Source organism: Asterias amurensis, chromosome 1 (genome assembly GCF_032118995.1).
Source record: "Asterias amurensis chromosome 1, ASM3211899v1".
NCBI classification, from domain to species: Eukaryota; Metazoa; Echinodermata; class Asteroidea; order Forcipulatida; family Asteriidae; genus Asterias; species Asterias amurensis.
This window is the reverse complement of record NC_092648.1, coordinates 13,629,410-13,647,461: the sequence shown is the minus strand read 5'-3', so window position 1 is coordinate 13,647,461 and position 18,052 is coordinate 13,629,410. Positions and strand designations below refer to the sequence as shown.

The following is an 18,052-nucleotide window of genomic DNA, read 5'->3' as shown; positions in this document are numbered from 1 at the left end:
GTCAACTGATGCAAATTATTCGTTGCGGATTTGTGACATCAAAATGCCTATACAATTCGCACTCACAGTAAGTATGAACCAGTATTTAATGGTCCAGAAATTACTGGGCTATGTTGCATTAGACATAAAATGCCGAAGGGTACTTACTTGCCAGAGTGATAATGCTGACAACTGACACAAAGGTTCCACCCAGACCCTGCCAAACAAAAGAACAAAACATCAATACGCCATTGCGGTACCCGCTGCCAAAACATAGGTATCAAACTGCCTCTAGCTACCAGGCAATCTCGGTGGTCTAGTTCGTAAGACACTGCTCTAGAATTGCAAAGGTCGTGGGTTCAAATCCCAGCCGAGTAGTATGCCTGTGATGTTTTTTCACAGGACTCGGGAAAGTACCGCATATACAGTGCTAGCACACATCAGTGTATTGGTAAAAACAAAAATTAATAAACATCAATAACTAAATTTGAGCTTTCATCTTCCCATGGCGGAACAAGATCTAATGCTCAAGACAAAAACCACCTGTTAAAGGTTTTGCTATGATTTTGTCAAAAACCAATTCGAACTTTAAAAGAGAGAAGTCTCCCTTTATATGGGATAAATGTATATCTAAACTCTAAAGATTTTTTTAATTACTATTTTGCACTCGTGCAATTGAGAGAATATTTTCAAACAAATATTTCAACTATATAAAAAAGTACTCTTACCTTGCACACAAACACAATTTATGTATTACATACATTATTCATTAAATTATACATGTATTACTGATGCATGGTTTGATTCAATTGATTACTTGCTGGCTACATAGTACGTAAATTTGCTCAACCATAGAGGAAAGAAAAGAATGACAAATTACTATTCCAGACTGCCATCTGCATGTTTAGACATAGTCTAATCATTCCTTCCTTTATGAACACATTTTCCAATAGACCTTTATCATGCAGCCTCCATATTGGTCATGATCCTTGTATCGAATAACAATAATGAATGCTGATAATCATTTTGCAAATAGGAACCTGACTATTTTGTTCTTCCAGCCTCACTTTGGTAACATTGATATTAATGGGAGAAAGTCAAAATGGCTGCAACATGATAAAGGTCTATATATAGAATCCTTACAAAAGTGGGATAAAACAATCAAAATTCTTAAACCTTGGTACTCTTTGAGAGTGATATTGGTCTGTTTATTCAAAAGGGGAATTTGTGTGTGATAAAGGTCTTTTGGACCAAGTTTACACTTGTACTCAAGCTATAGACCGATCCAGGCGCGCAAGTGCTGGGCGCCGCCATGCGCTGCACGCCATTGCTGGGATGTCATTGTGCCTAGTTTTGTGCACAAAGATACGAGAAAATCGTTTTCATTTTCACTTTTTATGGGAATTGAATGTCCCTTGACAATCTATGAAATTTCCTTTAACAATGTCCTACATTCATGATAATTTTTTTTAATTAAGCAGAAAGTAAAATACTGAAATTCGGACAAAATACCTTGCATTTTAGCGACTATTATGCAGTTTCCGTGTCTTTGACCCCTTACTCGCCTAAGACAAGCACCTTTTTCAAGATGATTCGGCTTATATTTTGTAGCAAATATTTGGGGTCAGTGATCTTCATTAGTATATCATGATATCCTGGCAAGGAAATTGTGTAAGTCGTTCAGGAAAACATGTAATTTCCATAAAGAGTGAAAACAAACATGATTTCCTCATGTCTTTGTGCACAAAACTAGGCACATGTACACCCCAGCAATGGCGCGCTGTGCTAAACACTCCGCATGCGGATCGGTCTATAAAATTACTCCTGCATATTTTTACCTGTCCAACAATGTAACTCTGGAGGTAGCTATCCGGCAGTTCAGCTGCGAATGCAAAGAGGCCAGATTGATAGATGGCAGCGGCTCCTATGAACAAATCAAAACAAGATAGATACACATTAAGTCAATGCAAGGAATCACTGTATGCGGCCATTAGGGCTCAATAAAACGATGTTGCTTACCATGCCATTCTGCGCTTAGTGCAAATAGAATGACATGATTCATGGGGCGGCATGAGTGCTAAATTTGGTGGTAAGCAGGGGTGCAGTGTGATACAGGTCTATTGAACCAAGTCTACACTATCACTGAAGTAATATTACTCATATACATAATAGATGTTAAAATATTATTATAATAGATGTTAAAATACTAGTACTCATGTTTACCTATCCAGGGGCGGGTTTCACAAAGAGTTAAGACTAGTCTTATCTCGAGTTAGGACTAGTTACTCCTCCTAACTTAGGACTAGCCTTAAGTTTTGTGTAGCTCCTAGGACCAGTCCTACATTAGGACTATCTTTGTAAAATAGTAACCCAAAGCTCAATTTCATAAAGCTGTTTATGCAAAACACAGGTGTTTAGCTAATTTTGCTGCTTAGCAAAACTGAGTAGTGAACCAGTCAAAAACAATTAACACCCCACTGTATTTAAGCTGTAACCTATTTCTGCTGTGCAAGAATTTGTTGTGCTAAGCAATTTTGTGGGCTTACAAGATTTAAGTTATTCGGCTGTGATCTGTAAAATGATACACTTTGTAAACAAGAGGACAAATAAATGTTGCTTAGCAGAGAAAAACTTGTTACCAGCAATCGAACCACACTGCCTGTCGCTAGTTTCTGCATATACTTTGAAAATCAATATTTTTCAATTGGCATTTTTGTCTACCCACCATTATCTACAAATTTCACACTTGATAGCAAGCTGCCGAAATACATCTCAATAAATGCGCAATTACAGAAATGCACTTAACAACATGGCTGTGAGTTGTTGATTTTTATACAAAGGATTTTAAAATGTCAGACTTTTGGTCCAACAAATCATAGCCATGGCGGCTTACTGGGTCCAGTTATTTGGCATGTGTACATTTTCCTCATGTACATGTTTGCGAATCAGGACATTTTCCAAGCATTAAGTTTGACTCTGCCAACAGCTTCAAATTTATACAACACACTGGTTAAAATGGCTGTTGCAGCCACATCTTGCGCCAGGAAAACAGCCATGAAGCCTTATTGTGAAGAAATAAACCACACATGATCCATGCCCAAGATATTTGCAGCACTTCATGCTACATAAAAAGCACGGATCAGAAGTCGAGGTGATTCACAGTCCTTGAATGGCTGTGGTGCCCTGTGCTTTTGCTGTGGTGCCCTGTGCTTTTGCTGTGGTGCCCTTTGTACGGTTCCAATACAAATGTACATTTTCTTCATAGAAGTGCCCTTAACAAAGGGAAATTTCTGTGCCCCTTCAAGAGCAAAGTTCAAGGCCTGAACTAAAACACCAAGTTCCCCCTCCCACTCCCCCCACCCCCGACATGAAATTGCAGAAGGAGACGTTATCATCAGGAATCTCGATAATTTAGCCAAAAAGCATTTATATTGCTTTTCTGTCAACAGTTGAACAGATTCTCTATTACTCACTTTGTGAGATTTGTCATGCAGCATGTACAAGATGGTTTTACAGCAAGCAAATCATGTGTAATGGTGCAAATTTTCTTGCATGCATCAAACCGTACAATAATGCACAGTAATTCAACAGAAACTAAACAGAATATCCCATTTGAGGCAGTGATCTGCACTAATGCTTTAAAAGGTTAATACGTCAACTTGAATCCCTCTGTAAATTAACCTTTATTGCAAAACATGTACACGATCCAGTGTAGATGCGTTGAAGGACTACAACGTACAGATAGTGGTTATTTAAGTGGCATATTAGCCTCTCCGTGTATGTAATTGAATGGCAGAAGCCGGAAAGCGCATTCCAGAAATCGCATGTTTAACATTTCTAGAAGACAGACAAAGAGAACAGCTAGATTGTATATATATATAGATGCCTGATAGACAATGGTATTTTATTTGCCTTAGGTGTAAAGTTCAACTTGTGGTCAAATCAAGTTTAGGGTTTGAACTATGAGACAATAGGAAGTGATCAGGTAACTTGACAATACCATCAGAAAAAAAGAAGTTTCTAGAACATTCACGGAACCAGAGATTGGTTTCATTTCTTTAATCTGGCTATGAAGCCAAGGACTCTCAGAAAAGCGAACTTAATCATTGTACTAGCCAAGAACCCAATGGAGAGAAGACAGTGAAGAAAGTGTTAAACAAAATTTAGATGAGGGAGGACAATCCCTGAGATTCATTCCAGTGAAAACCAACTCAATAAGTTAAGGACTGAAAACCCAATACACATAGTGCCCCCCCATGGGATTTGAACTGGGGTCCCAAAGGTGAAAGGCAAGGCAAGATACCACTAGGCCAACCTGACAGCGTTTAACACCACAAACCAAAGAATTTTAACAGAAAACGCAGTAGATACAAAGAGACGACATGGAGTTATGTGCGTTGCTTAGCGTGTATTTTCATTTTTCACAATGCGCACTACCTATTCAGCAAAACGTAAGAGGAACACATTCCATGGATGTCAAGGAAAATGCCTGGCAGGGCAAGACTTAGTTATTCGTTTTCAAATTTCAATGGCACAGCCCAGAAACCTAAAAAACAAGGAAGTCAGTTGAACAACATAGCATTGCATCCCTGATAAATATAGCAAGTATTCCAAAAGAAAATATTGTTACAAATTGTTCGCATATATAAAAAACACCCAACAAAAATTTGCTTGTTTTGCAGGATGTCTGACATTTGCCGCAGTTCATTCAATCTTGACTGACAAAGAAGTGTTCAAAACAGGGCCCCCGTTTTGGGATTTGTGTGGATCTGATGTTGCCAAACTCTGTTGACCTAACACTCCATGGGGTCACGTCACCCCAGGGAGGAAATGTGTACATACCATTGAAAAGCACAATCGTTGCCATGGTGATGCCGAAGAAAGCTCCGGGCCCTGTAAAGGAGCAACAAAAAGAAAACAAATAGGAGGTTGTTAATTAACGTGCAGTTCAATCATTTACATGTAATACCCAACTCATATCCTAATCAATAGACCTTTACCATTGTCCATCCATCTTGATTTTCTTCTATTCGACCAAATGTAACCAAACTTGGGCTTGAAGGAAATAACAGTCTGGTCCCTCTCATGATAATGAAAACTAGAACTGCCGTTTTCACTGTTGTATGTGGGGTACCTGACACAAACGTCCACAGGATGCGACTTTGAGATACTTTGAAAAAAAATACAAGTGAATGGCAATCAGATAAACCAGGTTACGTCATTTTGGACATCAACTATTTTTTTAGGTCACTATGTTTAACATTGCAAGTCTGTTGCCGCAAAAGTTTCTTATTGTGCAATCGACGAGTCAATGATAAAAATTCTGGCTAAACCACAACTGATATGAAATTAGTTATTGCACAAAAAGGGAAAATTTACAAAAACAAATGAAAATCAATTAAATTTTCTCCTGAAGACGAGCAGAGTATACCGTTTAAAAAGTAAACACCAAAACGCCTCTTTTCAGAGTCAACACTCCCTCAAAAGAGATTCATTACATGGTTGTATCATAGATATAGAATATAATACCTCGATCGGCCGCGCGTACATACGTGCCATAAACCAGACACAAACATTTCTATTTTTTCATGGACGCGCTAAAAAGTCACGTGCTGGTGACAACACGCAGAAAATGAACACTATGGACACGCTAAAAGTCATGTGCTGGTAGAAGATACTCGTTGGAGATAGGCTAATGGCTGCCCCTATGCCAGAACCCGCGTATGTATGCGCGTCTGATCTAGTTATTTAATTCTATATCTATCGGTTGTATGCGCAAGAATACTATATGTTGCCACTTCTGGAGCAGCTTCTCAAAGGATAAACAGATATTTAATTACATGTAACCACACAGTGATTGTCATTGGTACCTTTTCAATTCAATTTAAGCAGGGGACATAATTGAGCTAAGCATCATTGACAGTGTGCAATCAACTCTTTTCCCCATGCATCCACATTGCAAACACGTAGATGGCTAGTTTGGGGCAATTTGAGCAAGAACCAGACTGTGTTGGATGGGAGACTATTCTTTGCATGTGCAAGGTTCAGGTGGCTGGTGAAGAGGATGTGAAGGACCTAGAAAGGGTACTAGAGTCTATGGCCCTTCATGAAGCTACAAATTTGACCTGGGCTTCGTCTGCCTGTTTGAACCTCCATACCAAAAGAAGAATTTTCAAACTAACTTATGGAGCCCAAGCCAGAGCCCAGGCCCACGCCATGGTTTCAAAAAGGGCCCTAAATCCTTCAGATGTTACAAAAAAACTTGACTAGATAATGTTTACAATAATAATGTGAGCGTCTTCTATGAGGAAGTAAATCTTGCCAATTATTTTTTTGAAATTAGAAGCAATTTGACAGGGGGCATGTACGCATCCAAACAAATTGCCATTTGTTTTGTTCAAATCAATAAAAGTGTACAAAAATAAGAAACTTAAAAAAATACAATAAAAAAATACAATGGAAACAAATTTAATTTTCTTTTTTTTTTGTAATGGGAAAACAGCAAGATCGTGATCACATTCCCCTTGCCTTATTTCCTTCATCATGATAATAATAATAATATTCGGTTTTTATATAGTGCTTTTATTTACACCATGCCTCAAAGTGTTTCCAACATAATTAGTCTCATTTGACAGGGTGATGAAGTGCATTACAAAGCTAGAAATAAAGTTTCAAGATTTCATAATTCACATCCTGAAGGAAAAGATATAAAAAAATGTTTCGCAAGAATTGCAAGCACGTGTTAGCTGCGTGGTTTGGTTACAATGCAAGAGCAATGTACACATACTCCACAAGGGAACTTCTCTCTGTCATCAGTGACAGTATTGACTATATTATGGCAGAGCGCCAAGACCTCTTCTGTCCTCCAAAGGTCATAAAATTGAAATAGAAGTTATAGAAAAACAAACATTTGTTTGGGTTTTGAGCCATGACCTGGTGAGGTATCAATTTCAGTTTGCCACAACATTATGTATACTACTTCACTGTTGTGTAGATTGTCCTCGAGACATCGTCTTGCTGTTTATTCTACTGCTGCGGAAAATATTTTGGAATTCGGGAGACTACTTAGCTCTGAAAAGAACAGTCCTGCAGCCGATTTCACAAAACACAAGGATTAATCATATCTCGAGTTAGGACGAGTAGCTCGTCTTAACTTGGGATGGGTTCAATGCGTCCTACGTCTTCGGGTACGGAACTTAAACTCATTTTAAGTCCCAAGATTAATCCTAAGTTAGGAAGAGTTTGGTGAAATCGACGGCAGCTTTTAAAAAAATACTACCTGGGACAACTACTATCGTTATGTGGATTTACTCTTTTTAGCTGCTAGCCAACATTTTTAAAGGGAAAAAATATATTAAAAAAATAATAAATTATGAAGAACAACATAACTGATGAAAATAAAAGCCCCCCCCCCCTGGCTTAAAAGTTAAACAGACGATTATCCTGTTTAATAAGCATTTTATGCTCTTGCCACATAATTCATTCTGGAACTGCAAACAATAGAAGCTAACTAGTCAATATTTACTGAGTCCTTAATTAAACAGTGAGCATCATGGTGACTTCAAAGTCCGCATGTCCTCAGAGTTACAAGGACAACACGTACGTACTGTACCCAAAGTTAATAGACAGTAGGCACTAGCCAGGTTAACTTGATCAAACTGTATAGCTGATTATTAATTTTTGTATTTCATTATCAGCTATTTAAAATTTATTTTACCTCATACCAGTTTATAGTTTAAAGACAATTCTAAGTCTCATTCATAGAGCTATATATTGACTAGAGCGCTAACACCCCGTCATACACGCACTAAGGTTTTGAAGCCGTGTGGGCACATCCATGTTTATGTACAAACCAATACAAAGGCTTGAAATTTTGTACGGCAATTGTACGGCTATTTGCATAATAGTGCGTTTGTTCTTTTCTGTGTTTCATCGAACCAAAAAAGCAGCAAATGTGAACGCACAATCTGCTGATGAGCGTACAAACTGCGAGCGTCATGTTTAAAAGGCGCATATACTTTTTTTAGTACGTAAATCAAGTCAGGCTTACGGTTTTTGTAGCACGGACGTACGCCAATGGGCAGTTGCGTACGAAAGCACACACGCAGAATGTAAAAAAATCGCGAGAATGTAAAAAAATCGCGAAAATGTGTGTTCTCTTAAAGTCAAACTCGTTCTGAAGTCACGCAACACATCAAAGATGTCTGTGCCCAGAAAGTTAGCACTCTAGTCAATATATATATATAGCTCTATGAGTTTAACATCCTTTTGGATGGTACATTAGTGGCCGTAGGTCCTGTGTACTTTTTTTGTACACTGACTTCCATAACACTTACATCTTGAAGAAATAAATAACATCACACCTTGAAGAAAATGCCTGACCCAGCATTTAATAAGAAAGCATGCCTCAACAATCATATGAGGAAAAAACATAGTCATTGAACCTGTTTTTCTTCCTATGCTGTTTAAGGAAATACCTCAACCATCTTAGGAGAAAAAACAGTTACTATGTCTTCTTTTATTCCAAGGATGGTTAAGTAAATGCCTCAACCATCCTAGGAGGAAAAACAGTTACTATGTATTTTTTTATTCCAAGGGTGGTTAAGGAAATGCCTCAACCATCCTAGGAGGAAAAACAGTTACTATGTATTTTTTTTATTCCAAGGGTGGTTAAGGAAATGTCTCAACCATCCTAGGAGGAAAAAACAGTTACTATGTCTTTTTTTTTCAAGGATGGTTAAGGAAATGCCTCAACCATCCTGGAAGGAGAAACACAGTTACTTTGTCTTTTTTTAATGGTATGATAGTAAAGGAAATGCCTCAATTATCCTAGAAAAAAGACATGGAGGTCTATGGTCTAACTGCGCTATGTAATCCTTCTCTTTAAAGTACAAAATCAAAGTAAGTTGCCTGATGTTTCGACCGTAGCAGAGTAATAATGTTCATGGTTGATTACCAGCAAAAATGAAACTTTCAGACCACCCTTACATATATAACAAAACTACTCTTGCGTTTATTATATGTAATAGTAAAAGTCCTCACTACTTTACTCCTACTGGTTCATAATAGCCACCAATTGTTTCTGAAGTAGAACCTTTGATTGGCTGTAATTTTCCCAATTTTTTGGGGGGTCCTTCCCTTAACCCCTTTCCCCTCTTTTTTTTCAGTAAATGGATGTATTTGTTTGTACTTGGTTCATGCCTCTGAAGAAGGTTTGGATCTAAAGCTATGGCCATCTATGGCCATCTACCCTACTCATTATAATAGTAGAAGTATACTATGCACTATCTTCATGCAACGCATGAGGACATTGGCAGGCCTGGAATTTCATCTATGAGAGGGCAATTGGAAAATCAAAAAGTTTATGGGAAACTTTTCAAAGGGGCACCAAGGCCAAGGCTCAACTTCATAGAGCTGCTAAGCTAAGCTTACCAACCAAATTTCCATGTGATTTTTAGAATAAGCAAATAAGAGATGAATACCAGTAACAAACAATATGCAACTAATGGAAATTTGGTTGGTAATCCTGGTTTTATCAAGGAAGAAATTAGGCCTGGGCGAATTATTCAAATATCTGGTTAATGGCGAATAGGTTTTCTTATCCGTAACCGCGAATGCTTTTTTTTTTCTTAACCGGATATCCGCATAGGGCGCGAATAGCTATTTATAAACCGGATAGTTCTGTAATTACAACCAAGTAACCGGATATTCTTTATTATCCGAATATCTGCGGACATCGGGCGACAACTGACATGAATGTTTTGTCTGAATCCTAATAATACTTCTATTAAGACAGCATAAAACAGCATAAATTAAGTATTTAACTATGCTCACCTCCGTGAAGAGTTAAAACAATGACATTTCTGACGTAATTTGTTCAAAGATTACAAAAGTTTTCCTTCACGTAGAGTCATCCACGATCAAAAGAAAAAGCAAATCGCCATCTTTAAATTAGATCCGGTCATTTTTATGAATGAACCGAGTGACACTGTCTAAAACTAATATCAATCCGCCCAGAAAATCTCATTCACAAACGAACAGCGCCCTCTAGCGAAAAAAAAAAAAAAAAAAAAAAGTTGGCCAGCGGTATCCGAATAACAAAATTTCACTATTCGCCCAGCACTAGAAGAAATGTACATTTTTGTGATTAGCAGCTTAATGAAATCGGGACCAGGGGACAGCAGAGGTCAATGCCTCCTTTGTTGAGGCCACTTGGGGCTTTTGGTCACATCGGGCAATTTTGTTGGGTGTTTTCAGGGCAACCCACTGCACTGCATTGAAAAAAGGAACTCACCATTATCAAACATAAGCAATATTTTTCTCACAATCTGAGACATTAGTTTTTTCCTTGCTTGGTGGTTCTTTGAACTGGGCCCAATTTCATAGAGCTGCTTAACACAACAATTTGCTTAGCAACGAAATTTCTATTTGTTGCATATTGCTTGTTGCTGATCGGCTGTCCATAGTTTGCTTTAAATCCTGAAAATCATGTGGAAATTTGATTGGTAATCCTGTTTTTATCAATGAAATGTCAAATGGCAGAAATTTCATGCTAAGCAAATTATTGTGCTTAACCGCTCCGTGAAGTTGGGCCGAGGTTGCCAGTAAACAGTCCCCTGTGACATCGACCTACATACATCATTGCAAGTTTGATGGGTGTATGTACTCTTATTGTATGTAATTTTACCCCCACCCCTAGGGGGAGACAGCTTCATAACTTTTCTGTGAATGACTGTAGTTTGCTTTAAAACTCTGATTTATGTCAAGGTAAGGTGTTTTCACACACAAATGAGCCCACCTTTGTAAAGAATTTAAATTGAATAACTTCATATTTTGCTCTAAAGTTTTCATGTGTATTATATCCTTTAAAATAAATCAATATCTAAAGCTTTTAGGCTGCGTAAACAGATTAAATATGTAGCCGATAATATTCAAACAGAAATCAATGGCAAAATGTATATTTCACAGTTGACAAATTGATTGATGCTTTAACGTGTCATTGGTCACGTAGGCTTTGTTGTTTCTTGCAAATACGATAGCAGGAACCTTTATTTGACCTTCTTTGTTTTCGCACAGATTTTGAAAAGAAAGGTCAAAGGCAAGGACCTGCTCAACAATGAGTCAATAAACTCGGCGTGCAACTTGTTTCTAGTATTTTTTTATTGGGTGGATGAACTTCAAAAGAGTTTTTATGGCCTGTTAAGTTTCAGGTATCGAGCATTGTTCAATTCAATTCAATTCACAGTTATTTCCACAAACACATTGTTGTCAAAGTCCGTTAAGTCCGAGTTTATCATGTACTACAACGAATTGCATTTTAGATTCATAGACTACTAGGGATGAGAGTTATTGCTGACAAAAAATTGTTTGAAACAGGAACCCAGATTTTTGACAGAAACTCCATCTTTTGACAAACCATGATTGAGTTATAGATTTCAATGAGCTTTTGGGAACAGAACCCTCGCTGCTAGAGAAGTAGACTAAAGAGCATGCATTTTTTTTATATTTGAAAGTAAGTCTGAATTCAGATAAAAGTCTGAATTATCTCATCCCTGATAGACCCATATCAGAAGCCTCACTATTTTAGAACTTGCAATGCAAGAGTAATTTCACGTGCGGCTCACACACATGACTAGAACTAGGCAAACAGGGTCCAACGTAATACTGGATGGGCTTATGCGTAGGTATCGTTTGTGTGCAAACAGTAGTACTCCAAAGCATGGAAGCATGGCCAGGACCCAATATTTAAGCACATACAAATTATGCTTACCAGACTAGACTAAGGTTACCAGTCAAAATCTCCAAGTCACATGTACAATATGACTGGTAACCTCCTAATTTTTTTCTTAGCAGCAAATTGTTAAGCCATATTTTCTAAAATTGGGCTCTACTGCGTTGCTACTGAAATGTAACATCAGAGAGAAGGGTCTTTACATTGTACCTTGGGGGATTACTGAAGTGAGTGAGCAAATAAGATTACACCTAACTCCAAAGTGGTAAATAACTTTGTAAAAGTGTATGCTGCTAAAGACAGTGTCTTAACTTCCTTTACAGCTTAATAAGCGAAAGTGCTGAAAAACAAAAGTAAATGGATGAACAGTTCTAATTGACTGCAAGCCAGTTATTGTACACAAGGCCCCCTGCTACACACAGCTTCAATACTCCAGCACACTTTTGCCCACCTGTGGATGGGGAGTGGGACTACCAAAGGCCAGGGTTAAATCCACAGGAAACCAGTAGGTGGACAAGTCTGGAGAATTCATCCGATCCCAAAAAATAATCTCTGCTGCTGAGTAGCTTGGGACATTACAGTAAACAAAGTTTACAGATACATGTAGGGTTTAAAGGCAGCTACTAGCTGTAGTGTGGCTTGGCTAGTCAAACTTCCTCAGGCCTGTATGCTTCGTTTTTGAAAGGACAAGGGCACCAAGGCATTTTTTCCTTGGTAAAGGGCACCCTATGAGGAAATTGTAAATTTATACTGTAGCATTTCGAGGGCACCAAGGCAATGACCAGGGGCAACGGAGGCAATCGCCTTTGCTGCCTCCGTGAAGTATCAGGCCTGCTTCCTTCTAAGGTAATGGGGCGCCTAGTCTTAATGTACACTAAACCTGTATATTGTACGTGAAGATGTCACACAAAAATGGTTGGGGCTTCTTAAAAAAAAAAAGGTACACTGCCTGCACGTATTCGGTTTCAGATGATTAATAATATACAATTAATTACCTTGGCCCCCAGAAAAATAGGGGGAAAAACACAAATAACACAGTATAAGGAAACAAGCACTTTCACTTGATTTGTTCACTTGCAGAAAAAGTATGCACTTCCAAAAGTGACAAAATTGTTGATGAAAACCAATTCTGCATAACAAAATTCCTATCGTCAAACATCACGCTGGAGTTTGAATCATGCCTCCAAAGGGCAACGTTATTTCCGTCATTCATTATCTCTAAATGTGTGATTCAATATTTACTGAAATTTATCAAAGTGATACCCCTCCACCCTCGATTCTGTGGAATGCACCAAAAGTGCACGATGCCATTAACCCCATGCTATCAGCACTCTCAAAATGACATTCACCTCACATGTTCAGAGTGTGACAAGTTACATGCAGAAAACAAAACTTTACACAAATAATGGACAGTTCTAATGTGGCATGTCCCCTGCCCCCCCCAAAAAAAAAACGATGAAAGAAGAAACACTCTACTCTGCTCTGAATCACAAAGAAAGTCAAAGACCAAACCTGTAAAATCCACAACAAATGAGTTTCAGAAGACCCAACCATGAAAGCTTGTGAGCGCAAAGCCTGCTTACATTAATCTTTGGTTCTAAAAGTCATTCTGCAATTGGAAGTGTTCTATATTTTCATGTTCTTATGAATTTGATCGTAGTTATTTAATCATTTTTTTATATAATAAATTATAATTAAAAGACTTGCTGTTAATGCTGAGTGTCTGCTTGTTTAAGATTGTTAATCAAAATAAACCACAAAACACGAGGAATTCAGGCAAACCGCGCCTGAATCTTGCCAAGTTCGTACTATATTTCTACTTACACTCAGTGGAGTCTAGGATGGCAAGTATTGTGGTGAGAACAAACAGTGACAGCATGAAGTTCAGACTCAGAATGTTAGCCATCTTCGAGGACCTGCAACAAACAAACAGAATCGCATCAGTTTAATAACATTCAAGTCACAAAAAATTATCACAAAACAAATTCAAAACCCAATGGGAGGCTTTTAACAGCCCTTTTCCCATTAGACCTGAGCATGTGCATGCACGCTCAAATTTGTTCCCTTCCTCTTATCGCTGCGGTGTTTTGTTGTGGGGGCAGTTTCTTGTTTTCAATAGTCTGGTTTTGCTTGTGTTTTAATGTTTTCTTTTGTGTGATTTTTAAATGTTTCAGTGCAATCACCTTTTTATATTGTATAATTGTATTTTTACACATCTTTTGATGACAGTTTTTAAACTTTTGTTTTAACCTTGACAGCCCCTGTACAACTATTGTGTATGTCTAAAGATTTAAAATAAATAAATAAAGCCGCAATAAAGGATTATTAAAACTGCTGCCGCCAGCTTCCTAAAAGTCTCCTATCGGTGCATTTGTTTTTACATCCAGAGCATGTCCTTGTCGCCATCTGTAATCTTAATTAAAACTAATTTAACTAGTCCTTGATTTAATAAATGTTACATTGTGTAATTTGCATGCATCAGGGATAGAACAACCGATGCAGAACTGCCAGGCTTTGAACTGCCTCTAGCCAGCAGGCTAGCTCAGTTGTCTAGCGGAGAGACATGCTCTATCAATGCAAAAGGTCGTGGGTTCGAATCCCACTCGAGTGATTTTCCCATGGATTTGTTTTCACAGAACTCAGGGAAAGTCTTGAGTATGTCAGAGAAAGTCTTGAGTATGTCAGTGAAGTCTTGAGTATCAGATCAATGTACATGTATGGGTAAAACATAATTATATCCATTAGTCTTTGATGTTCAGGTTTTGAGGCTATTACATCATAATAACTACTTCATCAAATCATATACTTCACCTATCTTTCAACAAAATACATCTTTTAAGTAAAATGATTTCTGTTTTCTTGGTGTGATCGGGGAGAACAAACTTACTTTGGAGGAACAAACAAACTAATGGCCAAGAAGAAGACATTGGGGATGAAGCCAGCAATTCCGATGTAGCTGACAAACTTGTCTTTGTACTCGGCATTGTCGCTGACATTACCAAACTTGTGCTCTGTGAAATACTGTAATCAAAAAACAAAACAAAAACCACGTGTTAAGAACAGAAATTTGTAGGGTACACACAAAACCAAAACTTCCTCCGATTTACATTTAGCGTACACAGTTTAAAGATAATGATGTAAAAAGCCTCCCTTAAAATATTACTTGTTGCTGAGGTGCTGTAGTTTGTGAGAAATAAAAATTGTCTTGAAATTTATTTTAGCGACTACAAAAGGCTGTGACTCTCCTGAAACATTGCTCTGTGACTTTCACATTTTTTCTCAAAAACTTGAAGGCTAATGAAGCTGAAACTTCTACAGGTAAAGTATATTACATTTTTATTCACAGTGGGTAGGAATGTATGTCAAGGCCAAAAACCTGACATTTTCAAAAGGTATCTAAACCTTTTAATCACGGATATTGTGTATACAGTAACAGAATATATACTGCTGGTTTGGTGCCAACAAAGTACAATGAAGTCTAGCCTTGGTTATAGATAACCTTACTATACAGTGGCAAAGTGTATTGAAAGTAACACGAGTGCAAAGGAATGGTCCAAATACAAAAATACCCTTTCAACAGATGAAATTAGTCATTGACGCAAAAATCACACAAAAGTGACAAAATCCATGAGGGGACTGAAGCCATGACAAGCCACAATTCTGGTTCCAATCACTTTCAATGCCATCTTATGAATATGAGGATTTGGGTTGGACAACACAAGGTTGAATACCCCATATTTGAACATAGCTTTTGATGCAAAGTGTGTTGTAGTTAACAAAAGTGAAAAAAAAAATAAAAATTCTCACTGGGAGCTTATAATAACTTTGAGGATGTGGGCTTGAGAACCCAAGGTTGAAGGCCCCAAGTTGGGACATACTTGGGTAAAATGTGGTTGCTTTTAGTTTTAGGTTATATTTTAACATCCCATGTCTTTGGGTGTTGACACATTTTTTGACACCTCAGTTTCTGCCCTGACCTACATATGACCTCCAGAACCCTTCATGGTTGTACATTCCCTGAGAATTTCAAACAGTGCCTGTCATGAACTTAATTAGTACAAGACTAACAACAGATAACTAATTACATGCATAGGCCCTACACTAGATTCAAGACCATTTCATGAAGCTGTTTTAAGCAGAAAATACTGCTTGACAAATTTCTTTGCTACAAGCATCAATTGAGTCGGGCACTAGCCACAACAATGCAACCTGAATGTAATTTGGGCTGGTAACCAGTTTCTGCTAAGCAATACTATTCTGTGCTTAGTGAGTTTTTTGTACTAACATCTTTTATGAAATTGGGCCCAGAATAGAATGCAGATTAATAATCGAAAAAACAAGTCTGGATTAATTCTGGTTAGATATTCCCGGGAAAACCTGCATGGAGCCTCTCAATATGGACTGTTCACCACCATGAATCAGAATTTGGCCCACTGGCTATTGGAGTAATGTAACAGGTGCGTATGTTTAATCGCTGGTTGAGGGAGAAGGCGGTTCATGACCCCTCAACAGCATTGACTAGGTAGAAGTCCTATGCATATTGCAATCGCAATTTAGTTTCCTCATTTTAAAAACAAGGGAAACATGCTGGCACCATTTCTACACATTGTTATCTGCAGGATCTATGTTTATATTATATTTCGATGTATTTTTGTATAAATGGTAAATTTTTAGTGTAATTTGTATATAACATATTTTGAGACACGCAAAGCCAAAACGAATTTCACTGTACAAATTTTGTTTTTTTACAAGTGACAGTAAAACTTATTCTGTTTTATTCTATTCTAGATAACGGCCAGACAGGACACCCAACGATGGTCAAAGTGCCAGACATTTATTTGGGCAAAGGACAATTGCAAATGAGTAGTGCATCTGTGCCTGTAGAATTTTTCCCCACAAGATTAGAGAATGCACAGTGCTTAAATCAACCATATGTGAATCATAAATACCTATTCCCAAGGCAATTAAACATTATAACATTTAACTACTTTTATTTTTGTAACAACAATACCTAAACAAAGCAATAAATTGTTTCAGTCATCTTCTATTTGGTCTATCAGTTAAACGTCAATGTGAACAGTAATTTCAACTACCTATAACTCCCAAACCTTTTTTTAGAGCATTTTTAGGGTGTGATACTTAAAAACAACTAACAAAGTATGCAAATTTACATTTAATATACAAAACATTTTTCATAACTGAATAAAACAAAACAAAATTTGGTAACAGGAGTGAGCATTCAATTTGATATTCCTTTTGCCAGCAACATTAGACAGTTACCAATTTTATCATCCCTTTTGCCCAAAAATTGTTATTAAAATCCCTATTGACTCAGATGGAACCCTTATGCCTAACACTCCTGCAATTTGCCCTGTTGGCGTGACCATACATTTTAACAATCCAAGCGAAACTTGCTCAGCTACTATAGACATTGATGGATCAGAATTTGCTTTTGTAGAACCACATCCAACTAATCCTACTCTCTCAAGAATGGGCCAGGTCTTCAAAGGAAACAATCTTGTAGAAAGCGTAGGTGTTGGATTTGAAAGCTGTCCAGCAGAGCTTCCATGACGCATTTAACGGATCAACAAGCAGTGTCAATGCTGATGCAAATTGCTCTCTGTGATTATGCGCCATTTACCTGTCAGTGGTACCATGTACATACAATGGGCAGATGATAGGCCTACAGGTAATAGTCTACTGTACAATCGTGGTGCGGGTATTTACAATTACAATTTTAGTGTTGATCGTGTTTATCCAGGATAAAGGCCCGGTCAAACAAGCCTCGATAAGGAGAACCAAAATGAGAGCGGTAAAAATGCAGGCCCTTGATTGGTTGAATAAGCGTGGGCGTATTCTGCGTGGAGCAATTCAACCAATAGAATGCGTTCTCCTTGCGTCTTTATCGTTCTCTTTATCGCTGCAGTGTGACCGCCCTTTTAAAGCATCTTCACTTTGACTGATTTAAATCGGAAAATAAGTAACAGGTAGCCGGGCAGGCCTGCATCTTTTTTTTTTGACAGGGCAAGGTCACCACAGGCATTTTCTCCGGCAACAGGGCAACTCTTCTGAAATTTTGGTTGCGCATTTGTGACATTCGTATTTGAATCACGTTCCCATTCGCTAAGAATTATGAACTGGGCTTTAGTCAGGTAATTGCAAAGAGGAAAATAAAATGTAGTCGTTTAATGAACAAGTAGTGATAAATCAATTTATGACCAGATAGCAATTAAAGCTTCACAGGAAAATAAAATAGTTATGGCCATTACTAGAATTAAATTCAAAGACAATTAATATAAACTAGTTAGTTATTAAAGTGCTACATGTACATTTTATTTTCCT

The 18,052-nt window shown here is 37.7% G+C and overlaps 1 protein-coding gene across 1 annotated transcript in view; it reads right to left on the bottom strand.

The window, feature by feature from the left end:
* Positions 1-18,052, bottom strand: part of LOC139946538 (equilibrative nucleoside transporter 1-like) — a 35,346-nt gene that overhangs the window by 10,340 nt on the left and 6,954 nt on the right. Inside the window, exons 4-8 of the mRNA XM_071944237.1 lie at positions 14,598-14,731; positions 13,535-13,626; positions 4,822-4,872; positions 1,818-1,903; positions 148-196 (exon numbers count right to left, since the gene is read on the bottom strand). Coding sequence (XP_071800338.1) covers positions 148-196; positions 1,818-1,903; positions 4,822-4,872; positions 13,535-13,626; positions 14,598-14,731 — 412 coding nt within the window. The remainder of the gene's footprint in view (positions 1-147; positions 197-1,817; positions 1,904-4,821; positions 4,873-13,534; positions 13,627-14,597; positions 14,732-18,052) is intronic.